Genomic DNA, 21,884 nt, shown 5'->3' on the forward strand with positions numbered 1-21,884 from the left:
ATTCGATCGAAAATCGTTAAAAAAAATCTTATGTCAGGGGTTCGGTCGGGTGACGATATTTTGCAGTCGGTGGTCGTCTCCCGATTCTTGTTGCACTCCAATTAGTAAAATTTAAGTGTTTTGACTGTTTTGTGTCCGGCTGTGTGTTGGCGTTGCCAATCGTCGCTGTCGCGAACACGAAATGTCCCCAAAATCCACTTGTCATTGCTCAGTGAATTACAAATGGCAGACACAATGGCCGCTAGCAGTGGCGGAGTGGAATGGTCTTCAGTGTTAAAACCATTTTTATCGTTGCATTATGATACTTCGAATCGTACGGAAATAATCGAATTATGTTCCACAATAATCAAATGGTGAGTTGAGGAGTGTTTGGTTTTGAGTCCCGAACCGGTTCAACCCCCGGAGTAACACGCAATATTCTAGCATGACCCAACATCAAGGCGATAATGGCAACGGTACCAGTTTGTATTTATTACGATTATTTTTTTTACAGCGAGGCCGAAATACTGCGCCACAAGGAGAACAACAAAAAGTTCTATGACAATTTCGTCGTTCTGTCAGCGGATTATATCAGCACTTGTACTAATAAATGTGAGTACAATCGCTCGTTTTTGCTCTTGGTTAGGTCCCCGGATTTTGAGATAACCGGCAAGGAGACTTTTTGCTCCGCCGGGACAAAAACAAAAGCTTCTTGAGGATTTACATAAACCATCCAATTTTGTACCCAACTCTGAATCATTTAAACCCCTCTGTCTTAGTAATTAAAGGTAATAATTGTCAGCTGAGGTGGTAATTACTTTTACATTCGGTCTAAATTAAAATTACATTCTAAAATGGTCGAAAACAATCATGGGGATTATTATCTGTTTAGGTAGAAAGGAAGAGTGGAAAGTTTTCAGTTTCTATATTAATATTTAACAGTACTGAGTTGTGCAGTCATAAATTTCACTTTTTACAACATTTTTATGGATTGTTTGTTGTTATATAAGAGTGAAGTTAGCATAGATTTTTGACAGTTGAGCCGCGAGTATGGCACACCTGTCATCTGTCGTGCGATATGAAACAAGTTTGATGAAAAAGAGTGTTCACCACCATGTTTTCTCATTACTGTTGAATGATTTCCTAAATGTGACCTGTTTGCTTTTCTGTTGTTAATCCAAAGAGAGAAAGCGATCAGGATGGGTGTACCTCAAGGCACCAATTTTAGCCCTTTGTTATTCACTCTTTTTATGATGTGATTTCTGTCCAGTGCCTGTGAGCCAGATAGATACTGTGAGTGCTGCATGCCGGGTGTTGCTCAAGTATTTAATCAATTGCCTTCAGTCGTTCTCCAGTGACTTAAACCAGAACAGTGCTCAAATTGAGATTTACCTAAATGCAGTGAGAGTGTTGTGCATAGGAACTAGTCCTCTGTCGACTGCCGAAGTTTCGGTTCTGGTGAACACGATGAAAGGGGAAAATCTGCCGCAGCACACCAACACGACGCCGCCAGGTCAGTTGCCGCCGCCGAGATCCGGAACGGTCGCTCGATGCGACCGTTTCGGATCTTCGTTTGACGAATTTGCCGACTTTTTTGTACAAATAAGTGGACCTAGGTGTCGAGAAGGATGTGCCCAACAAGCAGGAATCCCCGAAGAGTCGCACCGACCTCTCGACGGACATTTTCGAGCAGCTGACTCTGCCTTTACGAGACGGTCACACCACCACGTTGGACCACAGCGCTTCCGCATCGACGAACCTCACCGAAGTCCCGTCAGGTAGCGATCCCACCTCAGAAATCAACGTAAACACTTGTACTCCAGTTTTGGCTGTTTTGATTCCAATTTGTTGCGTTTTAGAAGCTATTTTTAAAAACAAACACAGAAAGCTTGCAAGCGTTAAGAGCTGGCGACACTCTTGTGGACCTCTGTTTGAGCCTGCAGTCCATCAAGAAGGCGCGCGGCAAAGTCGAAGAGGCCTTAGCAGGAAAACCGTTCAACATCCCCACCAACCAGTCAGAGGCCACAGTTTTGAAAAACTGGTACTGTAGACGATCTTTTGGATTGTACTCGTCGCGCGAGGTCGCAACAGTGTTTGATTTCGTTCGTTGTTTCAGCATTTCGTCGTACATTTCCGAGATCAAGCTGGCTCTATCCGCCATAAACCTGCCGGTTTTGGAGCCCTTGACACCCAGCAAACTCGACAAGCTGTCCACGTTGAGCATGGCTGTGCTGCACTGCGCTGTGAGTCAAGCGGCGGCGAGCGCCGTCCTCGCGACCGTGGCCGTCGTCTCGCCTAAATGTTCGGCCCAGCAGTCGCAAACCGGACTGAAAGAAGACGACTTCGAGACCCAAGCGGTCACGCTCGTCGAAGAAGCCCTCAACATGTACTCCTACATAGGCAGCACGATCAAGAACTCGACGAGAGCTGGGGGACACGTGAGTGGGACAACTCGGGGTTTTCTGTGGTGACGCGGCTACTTTCAGGTCTACCAAAACCACCTCCTGGCCGGGGCTTGGGTGCTGGTGTCGGGGCTGCAAGCCCACCTCACGTCGAGTACCACCTCCGAGAAGACTCCCCACATCAGAGAACGCGACGACAAGGGCCGCAGTCCGTGCAAGTCGCGCGATTGCAGCTCGGCCAGGTCGGGGCTGCAGAAGTTCCAGCAGTCTTTTGGGGTCCTCTCGGTGGCGATTGCGACCAAAGCGCTGACGTTGCTGACGGAGTTGTTCGAGGATTTGCATTTGGAGGCGTGCGGGGGCGCTGGCAGCATAGGCCAGGTGGGTCTAGTCCAGTCTCCGCCAGGTGTGGTGATTCGAGTGTTGTTTGCAGATCGAACCCGCCCCTTTGGCCATCATGGGGCAATTCACGGCGCTGCAGAGGGTGGCACGCGTGCTGAGCGCCGCCCCTTTGAACAATTTCCTTTTTTATCTGGCCATAGTGAGTTACGGGAAGGCGTGCACGTTGAAGCGCATGGATCCCACCGAAATTGACACTTTCAGCCAATCGGATTCGACCACCTATTACGAGGACATGATCCTGGTGTCCGACGAGAGTTCCATCGACGACGGTATTGATCCGACTGTCCCAAAGACTCACTTTACGATATAGTTGTTTCAGACGACGACAGCGAACCGATTTTGGGTCAGTGGTTCGAGGAAACTCTGGCGCCCCCGGAGACGACCGAGTCGAAGACCCCTTCGACGTCCGACAACGTCGAAACCAAGTCGGCGCCAGCCGAAGGCTCCCACTCGATCATACCCGAGAAGGGGGAAGCCCACGGCTACATCACTCTCGCCACCAACATTTTTATCTTTCTGAACAAGCACTTTCTTTGCACCAAGAGCGCGTACGTCGCGCGGTACGTCAAGAACGGACTCACCGAACAACAGATGATCATCTTAGCGGCCATCATTCGAGACCTGGACAGGGAAACCTCCAGGACGGAAGTCGGCGCGATTTCCGCATATTTCGGCGCTACTCTCGGCCAACTCTATTGCGAATTTTCGGGAGCTCTGACAAAATTCACGCATAATTTAGTCACCAACAACAATCTCGGTTCGCTTCAAGCTTGTCTGTTGAACCACTTGGGAGTGTCGCCGTGGAACACGGACGTGCCGCACGGGTGGCCCCTCCAGGTCTATCCCAGAACTCTGTCGGTCTTGGCTCAGGTGTTGCTCTTGAGGCCCCAAAACGAGAAAGAAGCGTCGGTTATCAGCATATGGCACAGACTGGTCAACACGCTCATAGAGAACGTGCTCAACACCTCGCAGAGTTCAGTTGATCAGTACAACGAAGGTACGTTGACGGAAACAAAATGTAGCGACAATTAATGTGCGTGGGTTGCAGATTTGAACGTGGAGCACGCCCAAGTCTTGCTTTATCTGTTCCATTCGCTCAATCTGATGCAGAAGAAGTCGGTTTTGTTGTTGCTAGCTGGTGGGGTGCTGCGCTGCTCGGAGGTCGCGAGAGGTCCTCTCAAAGATTCCCAGCTGTTGCACCTCTCCAGGTTGCTCTTGTTGTTTGACTACATCATGAAACATCTCTACGACGCCCCCTCTTCGCTTCTCGAACAGGTTGGTTGATATTTTAAATAACTATCGGTTTGGATATTGTCAAAAAGGTCATTTAATCACAAATTTGAGGTTAAGTTTGGCGAGAGTGACATGTGATGACAGATACAGGAATCTTCTGAATGTTTCTTGCATCGTAGTTTGCTGTGGAATTTGCCATTTATGATAAGTGATAAACAATGAAGATCGCAAATTGACAAGCGTGGGCTGTCAAATGTCAAATTTAGAAATCTAAAACAGACGACAAATCTATGCATATAACGTAAATCACAACCAATTACGATGTAATAAACAATTGTAGTAATCCTGTACTAGGTTTCGTAACCTGTAACATACGGGAAATAACAAAATTTGTGATTCTTCACTCTCGTCTTATTTAGACACTTGACATGTGGAAAATGGCGGACGTTTAAATGTACTACTGATTTCTAGATCCAGTGGAATCTATTCTACTCCACCAACTTAAATACGGACAAAGAAAAAGAAAGCGTAAATCGTAAATACACCGCATGGCAAGACATCGAACACAACTACCGCAAGGTGTCCACCATGAACGAATTCGCCATGAAGCCGCGCTTCTACGTCCTCACCTCCCTAGAAATCAACAACCAAGACGCCCCAAAACTCGACGGTCTAGCCTGCAACTTCATCTTGGGAACCCCCGACAAGCTGCGATACCCCCTGCTGCTGGACGCCCTCATCGAAATCCTGAACGTGACTCACGTAACCTCGGGAGCGTCCGCCTCCAAGATGAGTTTCTTGGGGTTGTGTTCGACGCAGTACTGTTTCACCATCTGCTGGAGGCTGCTGCAACTGTTGCCTCCTTCCGTGTCGTACATGGAGCGTTTGGCGTCCATTGAGAATCTGCCCCCGGGTCCGTTGATGTTGCACTCGTTGGTGTGGGGACCGCGCACCGCTCACAAGAACTTCAACAGATGGTTGAAGGACTGTCTGGTCAAGCAAGGCTTGTACACCCAGAACACCGACAAGTTGTTGAAAGCGGCGTCGGACAGCGTGAACGACCTGAAGTACGACGTGAACAACGCGAAGAACTGCATCATAGCGTTGACTCCAGAACTGAAGAAAGGTGAGAGAGTTGGGGGATGCGAGAGCGTCGCGTTAATTCGATTTGCAGGTGTGCTCCTCAAGGAGAACTTGCCGCCGTTGTGGCATCTGTGCTTTCTGGATTGTCTGTTGGCGAAGGTACAGGTGGGTTTCGACGAGTCGGAAGGTTCCGACAGCGCCACCACGTCCGAAGCGGTCACGACGTCCGTGCAGGATTTGTTCCCCCACGTTTTGAAACTGACGCAGACGATTCTTCACTGCACCAGGTACTGTTGACAGCGTCGTAGCGACGAATCTCACGGTTGACTTGCAGGTGGTCTTTGTTGCACACGATAGTCGAGCAGAGCGACGGAGCCAAGTGCTCCCAACAAAATTACGAGAGTCTGCAGGATGTGTTGGCGATTGCGTCGAATCGTAATTCTCTGACCAACACTTTGTCCTCTGAGTTGATTTCTTTGCTGCCACCTACCGTCTCGACAGTACAACAACAATGGAACAACTCTACTTTAGAAGACTTTTCTTCGGTGAGTACTGTCGCATCGGTGGAGACATTTTTGACGTTCAGTTTCCAGTCCGCATATCAAAACGACATAATTCCGTCGGAAAGCTACATTTTGAGGATCGTCGACACACACATTTCCACATTATCGATGAACAGTCCCTTCACGATAAATCTCTCCCTGAGGAGGTTTCTCCAAAGTTACGTCAAATTTATTTGTGATCATGCACCCAAAATCGAGAACACCGATACGAAGAACAAAGCGGTCGAGATGTTGGTCAGCATAACGCTAGACCTGCGCACCGAATATCTGCACGAGGCGGTGTCGAAGACTCTCGACAAGATGATCGGTGATACGGAAACGGACGAGCACCAGAAACGCGTCTATTTGCAAGTTTTGCACCACACTTACCGTCTGATCATTAATTACACTTCGGACTCGACCAACGGGAGCGGTTTCGGGTTGAACGAGCAGGTGTTGCACAACTGTCTCAAGTTCTACGAGAAGATAATCGAGAGGTCGTCGGGTCGACAGGCTTTGGAGAGCTTCTTCACGAGCGACAAGGACCTGGTGAAGGTGCTGATGTCGGTGTCTAGTCCGCAGATGTCGCAACAGTACAGCACTCGCGTGTTGCAATTCTTCAACAAGTTGTTCCAAGCGGCGGAGAAGAGTTCAACCGATCCCAGTTTGAACTATCTGTGCAGCAGTATGAACAAGTTGGCCAACGTCGAGATGGACAAGTTGCAGACGTGGTTGAGACAGATCATAATCGGCCCGTCGGCGATTAAAGCGCCCTCTTCTACGACGGTTACGATCACTAAGGGTCAGACCAGTTCCAAGGAGAACAAGTGGAAGATCACTCAAGTTACGGAGGTGACGACGGAAGAGCAACGGTCGTTGATCCAGGAGAACAGTCAACTGTTGCAGGCTTTGACTTCTTTCATAGTGAAACAAAACAGCAACGTGTCAGAGGAAGTGGCGTTGACGATTCTGAAAGCGTTGATTCCTCTGGGGTCGCATATTTTGTCGCCGGCGCTCGACGGAGTAGGCTTCACCGATTTGATGACCGTGATGACTATGTTGTCGGACGCGGGAAGCGGTAAAGGTCACACTTTTCTCTTTCCTGCGACGAGCGAGTGGGTCGAGCTGTGCAACAAACACACACAAAAACAAGCCCTCGAGAAGGTCGGTGCCGAACACGAACCCGCCAAGAATTACGTGATGTTCGAAGCGGGTTGTTGCATCTTGGACTACATAAGCGACGTCGTCAACGGCATTGTGAACCAGAACACCAGCGCCAGTTTCAGACCTTTGAGTCCTCCGTGGGAGGGCGAGACTCCGCTAGACTTGGATTCGGAGTGGCAGGACGACAACAACGACGAAGAGGACAGCGGCGAGGACTCCGACGAGGACTCGTTGAGCAACAAGTTGTGCACGTTCACGGTGACGCAGAAAGAGTTCATGAACCAGCACTGGTACCACTGTCACACCTGTCGCATGTTGGACGGTGTGGGGGTGTGTTCGGTGTGCGCCAGGGTCTGCCACAAAGGCCACGACTTGAGCTACGCCAAATACGGTAATTTCTTCTGCGATTGCGGCGCCAAAGAAGACAGTTCTTGTCAGGCTCTGGTCAAGAGGTCGCAGACGAGCGACAATCAAGCCGCCAACACGAACCAGACCGAGTCGGCGAACAGTTTCAGTTCCGAACAACTGACCAGTTCGTTGCGAAGAAGAACATCCTCGCCGGTACTCGACAAGATTAAATATCGCGAGCGGAAACACATCAGCGTGAAGCAATTGCAAGGCTCCAAAGACTGGATCGTTAATTACTTGAGCAACAGCGCCCTCGTTCGGAGCCTGATCGATTTCATGAACTCGTTGTTGGCTTCGGTGGAGGTCACGTGCGGACAAAACTCTCCGGTGGGTTGCTACTCCCGAGCGCTGCAAGCCTTGCAGCAGCTCCACACCGCGGACAAGAAGTACATCCACACCGACCAGCTCATGTCGAGCACGATGGGCACTCAGGAGAGCGCCTTCGAAAACGTCAGGTTGAGTTACGCGGGCGAACAAGGTCAAACGATAAGACAGTTGTTGTCGGCGCACATCATACGCCGGGTGGCGATGTGTTGCATGGCGTCGGCGCACGGCCGCCGCCAGTATTTGGCGGTGTCGCACGAAAAAGGCAAAATCACGATTCTGCAGCTGTCGGCGTTGCTCAAACAGAACGAGTCGTCGAGGAAGCTGACGCTGTCCAAGCTGAGTGTCGCGCCGATCCCGTTCACGGTGCTCTCGATGGCGAGCAATTTGTGCAACGAAGACTTCCTGGCCGTGTGCGGTTTGAAAGATTGTCACGTGTTGACGTTCGGGTCTGGGGGATCCGTGTCCGACCACTTGGTCCTTCATCCCCAACTGGAAACTGGAAATTTTATCATCAAAGCGGTCTGGCTGCCAGGCTCGCAGACCAAACTAGCCTTGGTCACGGCGGATTTCGTCAAGATCTACGATCTGGGCAAGGACGCGTTGAGTCCCCAGTACTACTTTTTGGTACCGAGCGGGAAGATCCGCGACTGCACTTTCATGTACGAAGACGGGATCTATCACATCTTGCTGATGTCGTCACCAGGACATATCTACACCGAAGTGTTGAACGAAGACAGTTCGGCCAAGCACGGCTCGTTCTACGTGACCAACACTCTGGAAGTGTTCCACTTGGATGTGACAGATGTCAACGGTCAAGTCGCCGGTGGAGGAGTCAGCATCTACTACTCCCACACTCTGGGGCTTCTCTTCTACAGCTACGTCCAAGGGAGGAGTTTTATTTCGCCGATAACGCCGAAAAACAACTGTCTGACGGTGATTTTCCCGATTACTTTGCCGGCTCCGGCGTCCGGTGCGAAGAGTAACGGCTCCAGGAACGCCACAGCGCAACCTCTGTGTCAGTGGTCGGAAGTGCCGAACCATCCGGGTCTGATCTGTTGCGCGATGCAGTCCAGCAACATCCCCGTGATGCTGATGGTCAAGCCCGACGCCATCTTGATCAACGAGGTGAAATCGGTACCGCCCAAAACCAAAATCATGGACATGGTGGCCGTGAGACACTACACCGGCAGCGAGTACAAGACCACGTTGATGCTCTTGTGCGAAGACGGCAGCTTGAAGATGAGCACGGCGAACTTGGACCAGACCGGTTTCTGGATGTCGCCCAGTATTTTGCCCACAATCACCAGCGCAAGTGTCAAACCGAAGAAGAAGAAAGTGGTCAAGTCGGGGAAAACCTCGAGTTCGGTGTCGTTCCCCGTGGACTTCTTCGAGCACTGTCAGGTGATGAACGACGTCGAAATCGGAGGCAACGACCTCTTGCAGATCTACAACGTGGCCCAGTTAAAACACAGATTGAACGCGACCGGGTTGTACGTGGCGTGCAACAAACCGATGGGGTTCACGGTGGAGATCACCAACACGGACGCCAACATGGTCATGGTCGGGATTCGCGTTCTGGTGGGGAGCCAGGACGTACAGAAGGCGCCCTCTTTCGTCGAGATCTTCGGCAGGATCATCTCGCCGACGGTGACGAGGAGCAGGTGGTACGACATTCCCTTCTCGAGGGAGGAGAGTTTGCAAGCCGACAAGAAGCTAACGATCTTATTTGGACCATCGCAGGATCCCGAGACCCTCACGATGGTCGACAGCGTGAAAGTGTAAGTAGTAGTAAAGAGGAGGACACGGTAGTTTAGAGGTGTGTTGCAGTTACGGAAAGACCAAGGATGCGTTCGGGTGGCCCGAAGAGACCGAAGAAACGGTACCGACGGGGAACACTACGACGAGTCAGGCGTTGAGTACTGTCGCAAACGATCCGGAAACTCAACCTGCCAATATTACGCCTCTCACGAAATTAGAAAAGTAAGTGGTGGACCGGTAATGTGAAATTTAAAAAAATCTGGTCAAGGTTATGATGTCAGTGTGTTAAATGTCAAAAATCGTTTTTCGATCAAAGCTGCCAATCATATCGAGCAAAAAGTACTAGATTATTACTGTCCTAATCGGACTTTTCAGTTGGCCATGACAGATTTTGTTTTAATTTTGAGGTTATGTCGGTTCATTTTTTCTTGGTTGCAGTGATGGATTTAATAGTGTATCGTTTTCAACAGGTTAGTCGTCGGCATTTTGGAAGCTTTGGACGGCTCGTTCTCTCTGTGTCCCGTGGAGGAAAAATTCAAACAACCCACTCTGAAGATCGCCACACAACTGCTGACCCTACCGACGCCGCCCTTGATTCAGGTCCATTCGAAGGCACTGCTGTCGTCTTTGCACTCGTCGAGACAACTCTACCACAACTACAAAGACCAAGCTCTGTTGCAACACGTTTTGAGCAGCCTGAACGTGATGACCGAATCGGAAAACAAAGAAATCGACGCGGAAAGCTACTACAGGCTGATTCTGATAGTGCGAGGGATCGCAGTGTCGAGACCGCAGAACCTGGTAAAATTCTCTGATTCGCACACTTGCATTCAAGACGTGGTCCTCGACGATCCCCTCGATCCTAAACCGACAACGTCCAAAGCGCCCAAAGGACAACATCTGCTTCTCAAGTTGATGGACGTGTTGTGGATCTTGCACTCGTTGAATCCGGAGAATCCAAATTTGGCTCCGGTCGTTGTCCCCGGTCTCAAACACACCGAACAAGTCATCCACGCTCTAGTCGAGATCGTGCACGCGTTCAACAGTTGCGACACTTACAGCAACATCACCATGGCCGTGTACTTGCAGCTGTTGTTGTGCAAAGACCCCGCGATAGCTTTCAGCGCGAAGCAGGCGTTGAGTAAGGTGTTGAAGCCGAAAGTGAGACGCAGGAGAGTGTTCATACCGAGTCCTCCGCATTGCACGACTCCGCCGGCGACGAAGGGCGAAGGTGCGGACAAGACGGTCGAAGAAGGCGGCCGCCAGTACGAAGTGGGCGCGGCCGAGGCCATCGCGTTGTTGCAACAGCCGAACTTGCAAGGTGCGGACAATCACAACGTCAACGCTCTGGAAGCTTTGTTGGGTGGACCGGGCGGTTACCAACCGTTACTGGACATCCCTCCGGACGCCGACGACGAAACCATGGTCGAACTGGCGATAGCGCTCAGCTTGCAAGAACACGACATCGGAGGAGGAGGTCTGCAAGTGTTGAGCAACGAAGAATTGGCGCAGGTGGCCCAAGTGGGACAAGCGGCGCAAGCGCAAGAAGCGGGGCACTTCAGCGACACGACAGCGTCGGCGGCGGGGTCGGACGACGAAGGCAGCACCGCCGCGACTGACGGATCGACTTTGAGGACGTCGCCGGCTGAGCAAGGCGGCAGCGCCGCAGGCTCCGAGAGCGGCGGCAGCGGCGTCGAGAGCATCACCGGAGAACACAACGTTTCGGGGAGGAGTTCCGCCTACGGCGACAACATGCCGGAGACGATGCCGATCGTGTCGCGGTCGGACACCAGCTCGGTGGCGAACCCACCGTTCCAAGGAACCGACAATGACAACCTACCACCCGAAGTTGACGTCGAAACCGACTCGGAGAACAGCAGCAGGTTGCACGTTCTGCGTTTGCAACTGCTAGAAAGACTGACGGAGTATTTGCCGAAGTTGCGGAACGTCGACGGAGTCCGAGCGATTCCGTTCTTGCAAGTGGTGCTCCAGTTGACCACAGATCTTGACGGACACTCCGAGAGGGACAGAGCTTGTTTCAACTCGCTCCTGGCGGCGATCATAATCGAGCTGCAACTGAACAGACCCAACGTCAAAGACATTTGTGCAAGGTCCAACCAGAAGGAGGTGCAGTTGGTGTTGATGAAGCTGTTGAGCGTCTTCATGGGGAGGTACAAACCGGCGGCGAGCACCACAACTACACCTGGAAATACTCCTAGCAAGACGGCCCCCCTGGACAATTCCACTTTCGTCTCGAGGACAACCGCGACGGTTCTGCACAAAGCCAACATAATCAGTTACTGCAACAGCCTCTTGGAGTCGCTTCTGTCCTATTGGACGACTGCGACACCCGAAGAGAACAAAAACAGCGTCACAGGAGGTTTGCTGAAGGAACACTTGACGCGATCTCCTCCCGATATGACCCCGTTCTTCATGAAACAATTCGTCAAAGAGAACGGTCCCGACTTCTTCGACACTTACCCGGAGATACTCACCGAAATGGCCTTGAGACTGTCCTACCAAGTGCACAAGCATTCCGACATTACCGAGCCGGTGAACGTCGCCTTCGAGGACTCGTGGTTCCAGTACTTGTGCGAGTACATGATGACCTCCATGGGACCGTCGATCAGACGCCAAGTCCGCAAACTCCTCCTCTTCATCTGCGGCAGCAAAGAGAAGTACAGATACCACCGCGACCTCCACGCTCTCAACAAACACCTCAAGGGCGTGATCGACTGTTGCGTCCGAGGCGGCTACGAATCGGTCCAAGAAGTCAACCACTTCCTCTCGTTGACCTACGACATCCTCGTCGACCTGGTGGAACACTTGAAGAGTTGCGTCGAGGTCGCCGTCGGTCGCACCGGCAACTGGCAACTCTTCTGCATCCAGCAGGACACGATAATCTCGTTTTTGATCCAGATGAGTTGCTTACTGGACGAAGGAGTGGCCCCGACTATTCTGCATCTGTTGCAGTGCGCCATCGCCAACGGCCCCAACAAGAAATCGGGCGACGCGAATCGACAGAGCTCCCGCAAGGAGAGGGAGAAATCGGACGATTCCGCCGCCGAAGCGCTGTTCGAAGAAGCTAACTGCGTCACTCTGGTCGAGCAGATCAACAAACAGGTGTCGAAAGAGGTGTTCGCGAGGTTCGTAAAGACCTTCATGCTGGAGACGAACACGACGAGCGTGCGGTGGCAAGCGCATACTCTGATCTTGGCGATCTACAAGAACTCGAAGCCCGCCGAGCAGGAGTCGTTGCTGGAGCTGCTGTGGCAGTTGTGGCCTTTGATACCGAATTTCGGACGGAAAGCGTCCCAGTTCGTGGACTTGTTGGGGTACTTCTCGTTGAAGTTCTTCCAGAACAACTTCGTGGGGCCCCAGGTGACCGAGTACGTGGAGAGAGCTGTGAACATACTCACGACGCAAAACGAGCTGTTGGCGCACCATCCCAATGCCAATCTGTACGCCCACATGAGTCAGTTCGTGGAGCTCGACGGGTACTACCTGGAGTCGGAGCCCTGTCTCGTCTGCAACAACCCAGAAGTGTCCTTCTCGACGATCAAACTCAGCTCGCTGAAGGTCGACTCGAAGTTCACCACCACCACTCAGATCGTCAAACTGTTGAGCAGTCATACCATCAGCAAGATCACCGTGAGGATCGGCGACTTGAAGCGCAGCAAGATGGTGAGGACCATCAACATCTACTACAACAACCGGAGCGTCCAGGCTGTCGTGGAGCTGAAGAACAAGCCGGCTCTGTGGCACAAGGCGAAGAAGGTCACGGTGCAGTCGGGCCAGACCGAGGTGAAGATCGAGTTCCCGCTGCCGATCGTCGCTTGCAACTTGATGATCGAGTACGCGGACTTCTACGAGAACCTGCAGGCGTCGAGCGAGACGCTCCAGTGCCCCAGGTGCAGCGCCGCGGTGCCGGCCAATCCGGGCGTGTGCGCCAACTGCGGCGAGAACGTCTTCCAGTGTCACAAGTGTCGCGCCATCAACTACGACGAGAAGGACCCGTTCTTGTGTCATGCTTGCGGCTTCTGCAAGTACGCCAAGTTCGACTTCACGCTGTTGGCGAAGCCGTGCTGCGCCATCGAACCCATCGAGAACGACGACGACAGGAAGAAGACAGTCGCGAACATCAACTCACTGCTGGAGAAGGCCGACAGGGTGTACAAACAGTTGATCGCCAACAAGCCGAATCTGGAGTCGTTGGTGTTGAAAATAACCGAGCATCGATCCGATCGGAAGCAAGACGAACCGTCGACCAGTTCGGGAGGCGGTGTGAATGCGACGGCGGTACCCGCAGGTGCGGCCCAAGTCAAGGTCAACAAGACGATACAGATGCTGGCGCAGCAGTACTGCAACGAGTGCAAGACGTCGTTCGAGGAGCTGAGCAAGATCATCCAGAGGGTGCTGGTGTCGCGGAAGGAGCTCGTCGCGTACGACCGCAAGCACCGCGACATGGACCACCCCAAAGCGGCGCCGCTGCTCCTCAAACAGGGAGCGTCTCCGGGGGAGGTCCACGCCAACACGCGTTGTTACGGTTGCTCGACCGCCGCCACCGAGCACTGTCTCACCCTGTTGCGGGCGCTGGCGTCCAATCCCACCACGCGCCAGATTCTCTGCTCCAAAGGTCTGATCCAGGAGCTGGTCTGGAACAATCTGCGCAAAGGCAGCATCCAAATCCAGGAGGAGGTGAAGCAGTTGTTGTGCGTTCTGACCCGCGACAACCCCCAAGCCACCGAGGAACTGTGCAACCTGCTCATGGACAGGATCACGTTGAGTCTCAACGGTCACGTGAACAGTTGCGATTTGGGGACGAGCGTCCGCCACGAGATCTCGCTCCTGGCGGCGATGGTCCAGAAGGAAGACGAGTGTTGGGAGTTGAAGTTGAGGTGCATGATGAAGTTGTTCTTGAAGGCGTGCGAAGACTCGAAGAGTCCTCTGGTGATGGAATCGATAATCCTGCCGTGCCTGAAGATACTGCAGAGTTTGATGAAGGTGCAAGAAGCCGGCGCCAAGAAGAGCAAAGAGAAGGTGAACAACACCTTCAAGGATCTGTCCGGCACGACGGTCGACGTCTACAAGTTTCTCGACAAGAAACCCGGACACACTTTCGCCGATTGGAAGGCGCGCTTCCCCCAGAAGTCCGACGCCGCGAAGGAGCTCCCGACGAATCGACAAGAACTCAGAGCGTACTACCTCACCGAAAAGTACGCGAAGAGGTGGCGCAGGAACATGAAGCGAAACCGAGGCTTGAACCAGTTGGAACTGGACGACTCGACGTGGCTCAAGTCGGTTTTGTTCAACACTAGTTCGAGGTTGGCGCGCCAGGTGGCGTGCAGCATAGTGGAATTGATGTGTAACAGTCCCGAACGGAAGAAAGAGATTCTCATTTTGCTCACGTGCTTTTTGGAAGAACTGGGAACTGCCGGCGAGAGTTCCGCCGAGTTTCTTACATTGTACCAGAGTCTCATCCAGCAGGCCCCGTGGAAGCAGTTTTTGACCATCCAAGGCGTCTTGATCGTGTTGGCCGACTTGATCACGATGGAAATCGAACAGTTGCACTACTTGGAGGTCACCACTCTGACGTCGGACCTGGCGCAAGGGTACGCTTTGAACCAGTTGACCGAGCTTCTGGCGTCGTTCTTGGACGACACCGCCATCCGGAGACAGTACAAGGGTAGACTGGTGGGAGCGGTGCTCAACGGGTATTTGTCGTTGAGACGCTTGGTCGTGCAGAGGACCAGACTGATCGACGACACCCAAGAGAAGTTGTTGGAGCTGCTGGAGGAGATGACGACCGGTACGGAAGAAGAGACCAAGTCTTTCATGGCGGTGTGCATCGAGACCGTCGAGAAGCACAACGTCCAGGACATTCTGACTCCCGTGTTCATCTTCGAGAGGTTGTGTTCGATTATTTATCCGGAAGAGAACGACGTCGACGAGTTCTTTTTGACTCTGGAGAAGGACCCGCAGCAGGAGGACTTCTTGCAAGGGAGGATGTTGGGGAATCCGTATTCCAGCTCGGAGCCCGGCTTGGGACCGCTGATGAGGGACGTGAAGAACAAGATTTGTCAAGATTGCGAACTAGTGGCCTTGTTGGAAGACGACAACGGTATGGAGTTGTTAGTCAACAACAAAATCATCAGTCTGGACCTCCCGGTGAAGGACGTTTTCAAAAAGGTGAGTGTGACAAAAATTTTGCGGTCACGGTCACGTCCCGTTCGTTGCAGATTTGGGTGGCCGAAGGCGGCGACCACGACGCCATGCGAGTGGTGTACCGGATGCGCGGCCTCCTGGGTGACGCCACCGAAGAATTCATCGAGACCTTGAACAACAAGTCCCAGAGCACCGTGGACAACGAGGAGGTGTACAAGATGGCGAACGTGCTCGCCGAGTGCGGCGGTCTCGAAGTAATGGTGAAGAGGTTGGCGGCGATCCAGAACGTGTGGCGGGCCAAGCCCCTCCTCCAAGTCGTCCTGAAACTCTTCCGGCTCAGCATCAAAGTGGCGCGGTGTCAGGAGGTCCTGATCCAGCCGAAGCTGGAAGCGATGGAGGTGTTCTTGAGGACGCTTCAACTGTGCCTTGACGGCGAGCCCGATCCCAGTCAGGCCGCCGTCACCGAGCAGCTCCTCGACGTAAGCGAATCCCTCTTGGAATCCGCCGGTTTCATTTGTTGTTGCAGATCATGGAGGCGGTGCTGTCCAAAGCCACCGGCGAGTCCATGGACAAGTTCAAGAGGTTCTCGCAGACGTTCGGCAGTTCCGAATACGTCAGGTCGTTGCTCACGTGTACGACGCACCCGAGCGTCAGGAATAACCAAGCGGTTCTGGTGCATCTCACCAGAGTCCTGGCGGCTCTGGTGTACGGGAACAAAGACAGGATGCAGATTTTGATGGACTATTTCAAGCCGGTCCTGGATTTGAACAAGTACGACTACGAACACACCGCGGACGATCAGCAGAAGTTGGAGATGTTGTGCGTTTTGACCAATGGGATCGAGAGGAACGCGATAGGGAACACCTTGAAGGACCACATTATTTCCTTGGGGATAGTCAAGGACTATCTGGAGTATATCACGATGCACGCGCCTTGTGTGAAGCCGACGCTTCTGAGGACCGACAGTGACGAGTTGAAAGACTTCATATCGAAGCCCGCGCTCAAGTATTGTCTCAGATTCCTGACGGGGCTGGCTCACAGTCACGAAAACACTCAGGTGGGTATAGTCTAGTTTGTTTTATCAAAGAACCACCAGCACGCAATTCACATCCAAAATAGAGCTGGCAACACAAAAGTGTAACAGTTTTGACCTAGGGTGAAAAATCTAACGGTATAAAAATTGAGGTTATGTCGAGGTATTAGTAGCGCAGCATGTTAATAAACTTCACGACCTGTGGAATTAGAACCGGCCTGTTCGTTTAATTAGAAATGTACATTTTGTGAAAATGTTTCGTAGAAAGAGCCAATTTCCGCCGATGAGGACGCCACAAAATGGACGCTTCGCTAAAAATAATCAATGTGCCATATAACAAAGAACGATAACAACACTAAACACAAAAAGAACGAACAATAAGGGAAAGATTCACGAATTTAATTTCAAAGCAGCAAAAAACAGAGTTTTTTTACTTCAAATTCAAAATGTCATTTGAACAAGAAAAATTCTCGGTGACAAAAACTTAAGGTGGATAATATCCCCAAAAAACGCCCGTACACTAGCGCTCTGCGGAGATCACTAAAACTACACTTTTGAACAGGCCGGTTAATAACAACTACGGGGTGATCAAATAGGACTGTTTAAGTTGGTAACACTGAATTGTATTTTAAATCGTATAACAGGAGTAACTTTCGGTTGTTGATGGCTTGTCGTTGTTAATGCTATACCTACATCAGATATTTGTCAAATAAACCAACAAAACATACCCGGTTGCAGTGTTATAAATAACCAAAATATAAAATTTTCTTAATTGTACTGCCAACTTAAACAGTCCTTTTTGATCACCCGGTAATAACAAAATAATTTGAGACTTTAATAAATGTCTCACTTTGAGAGACATTTATAATAACACATTCAAATGTTAAATGCGAGTTTGCGTGCTTTCAAGGACATTAAAAATAACGCGTTGGCTAATATAGCCAACAGATATCATGAAATTCCCCAAATTTAGTAAAATTTTATTATTGCAAATATAAATAAACAGGTCGTGGTTCTTTGATTAAAAATCAGATTATACGAAATAATCGATAATCGTTTTTGTTGTTGACGTTGGTTTGTTTGTAGTTGGCGGTGGCGGCGGCGGAGACGATCCCGATAATCCACCGGTTGGAGCAGGTGTCGTCCGACGAGCACGTGGGTTCTCTGGCGGAGAACCTGCTGGAGGCGCTGTGCACCAACCCCACCGTGGCGAAGCAGATCGAAGAAGTGCGCGAGTTCACTCGTTCGGAGAAAAAGCGTCTGGCGATGGCGATGCGCGAGAAGCAGCTGGGCCAGCTGGGGATGCGCACCAACGACAAAGGCCAAGTGACCGCCAAGTCGGCCATCTTGCAGCAGATCGAAGAGCTGGGCGAGGAGACCGGCCTGGTGTGCTGCATCTGCCGCGAGGGCTACAAGTACCAGCCGACGAAAGTGTTGGGGATTTACACGTTCACGAAGCGGTGCAACGTCGACGACTTCGAAGCGAAGCCGCGAAGAACCGCCGGTTACGCGACCGTCAGCCACTTCAACATCGTGCACATCGACTGCCACATGAGCGCCGTCCGGCTGGCGAGAGCGAGGGACGAGTGGGAGTCGGCGGCGTTGCAGAACGCCAACACCAAGTGCAACGGTTTGCTGCCGCTGTGGGGACCGCAAGTGCCGGAGTCGGCGTTCGCGAGTTGCCTGGCCAGGCACAACACCTACCTCCAAGAGAGCACCAATCACAGGGACATCGGTCACAACTCCACCATCCACGACCTGAAGCTGCTGATCTGGAGGTTCGCGCAGGAGAAGTCGTTCCACGAGGATACGGGAGGCGGAGGGCCGCAGAGCAACATGCACATGGTGCCCTACATCGTGCACATCGCCCTCTACGTGATAAACACGTGAGTGTCGCACGCGTCACGCCGCGAGCCACCACTGATCGTGCGGTCTCTTGCAGCACTCGCGTCAGCAAGCGGGAAGAATCCAGTCTGATGGGGTACCTCAAGTGTTCCAACGCCGAGAAGTGGATCGAGTCGGCGTACGAGGCCGAGGGTCCGCTCTTCTGGGCGACGATGTCGATCCTCTTGCATTCGCCCCAACAGTGGAACGCGCACAAGCTGGGACATCTGAAGCGGTTCGTGGTGTTGGCCCAGACGAGGCACTGTCATCCGTCCGGTCCCAATAAAGTTTTGCCAGACAAAACCGTCAAGGAGTACGGGGTTTACAAGCCTTATCTGGTGTTCTTCGGTTTGATAGACGGGATCTACGGTTACTTTTTCAAGGTGAGTGTGACGGTGATGTGCCCGTCGGGGGGTTCACATTGACGGTTTGCAGAACGTGACAGGGTCGGAGGAGCAGTGGTCAACGAATTTAGCCGACTACATTAGGCACAACGACGAGGCACTGATGAAGGCGTCGGAGAAGTTGCTGGCGGCGTATACAGAAGAATTATTACCTTGCACTTCCTTTTTAGAATTCTGTGATGTAACAGGTATTTACTATTTAATTTTTTTTTCTACAAATTGTCACGGTTTATATTTTTTTTCTCTCAGGTTTATTGGATGTTATAACGAGTCCTGACACCTATATAAGTGATCTTCTAAAGGAATTACCTTAAATAATTTAAAATAATAAATAACGAGTTTTAAAATATAAAAAGGCTGTATTTATTTTGAGCTATATGCTTGTACCTAGTGTTAATTTTTTTTTGTGAGTCATTTAATTATTGCTTATGAATGGAATTTTTAGATTAACTAAATTATTGTACCTATTTCATTTGATGATATAATAAAATGAATAGTGAACGTTCACAGTTTTACTTTACCTTCAGTAGAGGCGGTGAATTAAAAAGATGTTTTAAGAAATGTAGCGTGAAGGATGTTACGAGGGCAGATGCGTGTCGAGAAATTGTAAATGTTTTGTTTAGTGATGTAACAATCAGACAAAAGAATACGAATGGCGATTTTACGCCAAAAGTCAAAGATGGTTCCATCACTTGAAAAAATGACGGATGGATGATGATTATTTCGAAAACGTTTGATTTTAATATTGCGGCAAATCAGCCAAATTTTTTAGTGGTATAAGTGCATTGGAACACAAGTCGAATAATAAAAATTATTCTCCAATTTTTTCTGTTTTATTATTGATATCAACACTGCATTCTACCCAAAAAATCAACCGGCAACGTTGTGTATTTAGATTTGATTGGTCTATTTAGTAATACCAGGTGATTTTAAATGAATGTGACTTTTTTCCATAGGTTGGTAATATTATTGTTGGTTATTCTGCTTTTTAATGTGCTAGTTGATAGAAACATAGGCGTTCTCGCCTATTTGACACAATTTATTAATACATAAAATGTCAAAATGACGTACGTACGCCAATGTGTTGATTAAGGTAGAGGGCGATTCAAACCAGAACAGGACATCACGTAGTCTGCGTAGAAAGACGTCGGCTCAGTCCATTGTTTCAGAAGGGAAGGACGTGTACTACAGTGGCGACGTTAGAAAGTAAAATTTTTCCCGTTTTTAGGCTTATTGTTGTCTGTCAGTTGTGCTTGTGTTGTGTAAAATGAAAAAAAACCCTGTTGAAAATTCAAATCAATTTTGCCCATTCATTTCGTAATGTTTATTATTTTAATCAAGTGGTAATAGTTTCATACGCCACTGGTCGCTTTAACGGCGCGCATCTTAAGCCCCGCCCTTGTCTTGTTCTGGTTTGAATCGCCCTCTATCAAGTTTGCCAAAATAATTTATGAAAAATGTTCCCAACTTAAGAAAAAAAATCACAATCATTTAAAATCACCCGGTACTTATCAAAATTGCCATTAAACATTTAGTATAATTTTGTTTTCACCAACTTAAATCAACAGGTGGTGGTTATTCGTGTCAAGGTAAAACATCCGGTCAGTACCAACTAGGAGACAAAAAGACACCAACATTTTTCAATTGTTTCATTGCCAACAGACTCAGCCATTGTTGATCACGCTGTAGTAACTAAATGGAGAATACCTACACAGTTCCCTAAAGTGTCCCAGAAAGGAAGTAAAGGGAAAGGGACTATAGCCTACTCCTTGGAGTATACCAAACAGTGTTACCAACAACACTAGAAAATCCAATTCCACTAAATAGGGGAACAAAATCCACCAAATTCCACTAACTTTGTTACAAATAAAGTAAAATAAACTACAGTAATGTCAACAACAAATTACAACCTAAGATTCGAAATTTTAGGGAAATTAGGTTTTTCATGTTGTATGTAACTAGAATTTTCAAAAGTAATTTTGAATGCCTAAGGTTGGTTACACTCTTTGGGAAAATCCAGCTAAATATGCCGCCAGAAACCAAAACTGATTGTGAAACAAAAAAACATCGATCAGTTAGCGAGAAATTAGCCATTTGCAAGGAATTCGCTGTCTTACATTTTTGACATGGTTACGTTATACAGTGTGAACATAAAGTTTGGAACAAAATTCATAATGGCATTATGTCTGTGACGTTTTTAGGAAAAACAGGTCAATTTGATTTCGAAAAATGCCATCATGCGACATCCAACTTGTTTAAATGACGTCATTGGTTTTTGCGGAATAACGTCATCAATTTTTTTAAATGGCAACCCCCACTTTTTAGTTATTTTTCTGATAGATCTTCCTACTACCTAAATAATGAATGCAAAAAATTGGTACCTACCTTACATAACAAATTTTTTCGAGAAAATGACAAATTTTACTTCAAAGTTTTTATTTAATTTTTAATGTAAATTGTTTTTTTTTGTATGGGTTCATTTAAAATAGATAAATAGAAGATTTATTTTAATAGACCAAACAATTTAGAAGATTTACGGCAGAAAATTCGCGCTGAAATGGAACAAATAAACCCTGACATTATTGAGCGCCGTGTACAAAGTGCCGGTGAGTGCCAAATGGTTGGCGGGGGGCAATTTTAACCTTTGCATTAAATTTTATTGTTAACCTTAGATGTTTGTATGTTTTTGTATGAAGTCACAATTAAAAATTAAATTAAAATTTTTAAGTACAATTTGTAATTTTCTCAAAAAAATTGTTATGTAAGGTACCAAATTTTTTCATCCATCGTTTAGATAGTAGGAAGGTCTATCAGAAAGAGAACAAAAAAATTGGTGATGTCTGTGCAAAAACCAATGACGTCATTTAAACAAATTGCGCCTCACAAAATGGCACTTTTGAAAATAAAATCGACGTGTCCGAGCTATTATGAATTTTGTTCCAATTTATGTTCACACTGTATACTATTTTTTCTACATACTTTGGTCGCATTAATTTGATAAAAATTCATTCAAAAATCTAATGAGTGAGTTATGCAAGGAGGAAGTAATTACTTTCGTAAGTACGAATTTTTTTATTATAAGCAATCTAATTTTTTAGTATTT

General features: G+C 49.3%; 1 protein-coding gene across 2 annotated transcripts; it reads left to right on the plus strand.

Annotated features, from left to right (window-relative positions):
* Nucleotides 1-35: 35 nt before the first annotated feature.
* poe (E3 ubiquitin-protein ligase-like protein poe) lies at nucleotides 36-19,282 on the plus strand. 2 transcript variants are annotated; one of them, XM_069056274.1, is made up of 22 exons: nucleotides 36-353; nucleotides 494-591; nucleotides 1,250-1,492; nucleotides 1,587-1,783; nucleotides 1,839-2,020; nucleotides 2,096-2,417; nucleotides 2,466-2,759; nucleotides 2,812-3,049; nucleotides 3,100-3,777; nucleotides 3,829-4,055; nucleotides 4,485-5,139; nucleotides 5,188-5,383; nucleotides 5,431-5,641; nucleotides 5,690-9,315; nucleotides 9,365-9,517; nucleotides 9,766-15,484; nucleotides 15,535-15,939; nucleotides 15,987-16,517; nucleotides 17,580-18,379; nucleotides 18,436-18,760; nucleotides 18,813-18,969; nucleotides 19,031-19,282. In XM_069056274.1, exons 1-22 carry the CDS (start codon nucleotides 223-225, stop codon nucleotides 19,093-19,095), a joined length of 15,453 nt encoding a protein of 5,150 aa, XP_068912375.1. In that variant the 5' UTR covers nucleotides 36-222; the 3' UTR covers nucleotides 19,096-19,282. The 2 variants fall into 2 exon arrangements, with proteins under 2 accessions (XP_068912375.1, XP_068912376.1); XM_069056275.1 differs by having other exon boundaries at nucleotides 1,596-1,783.
* The last annotated feature ends 2,602 nt before the right edge of the window (nucleotides 19,283-21,884 follow it).

The sequence above is a fragment of the Tenebrio molitor genome, chromosome 8 (genome assembly GCF_963966145.1).
Source record: "Tenebrio molitor chromosome 8, icTenMoli1.1, whole genome shotgun sequence".
Classification (NCBI taxonomy): domain Eukaryota; kingdom Metazoa; phylum Arthropoda; class Insecta; order Coleoptera; family Tenebrionidae; genus Tenebrio; species Tenebrio molitor.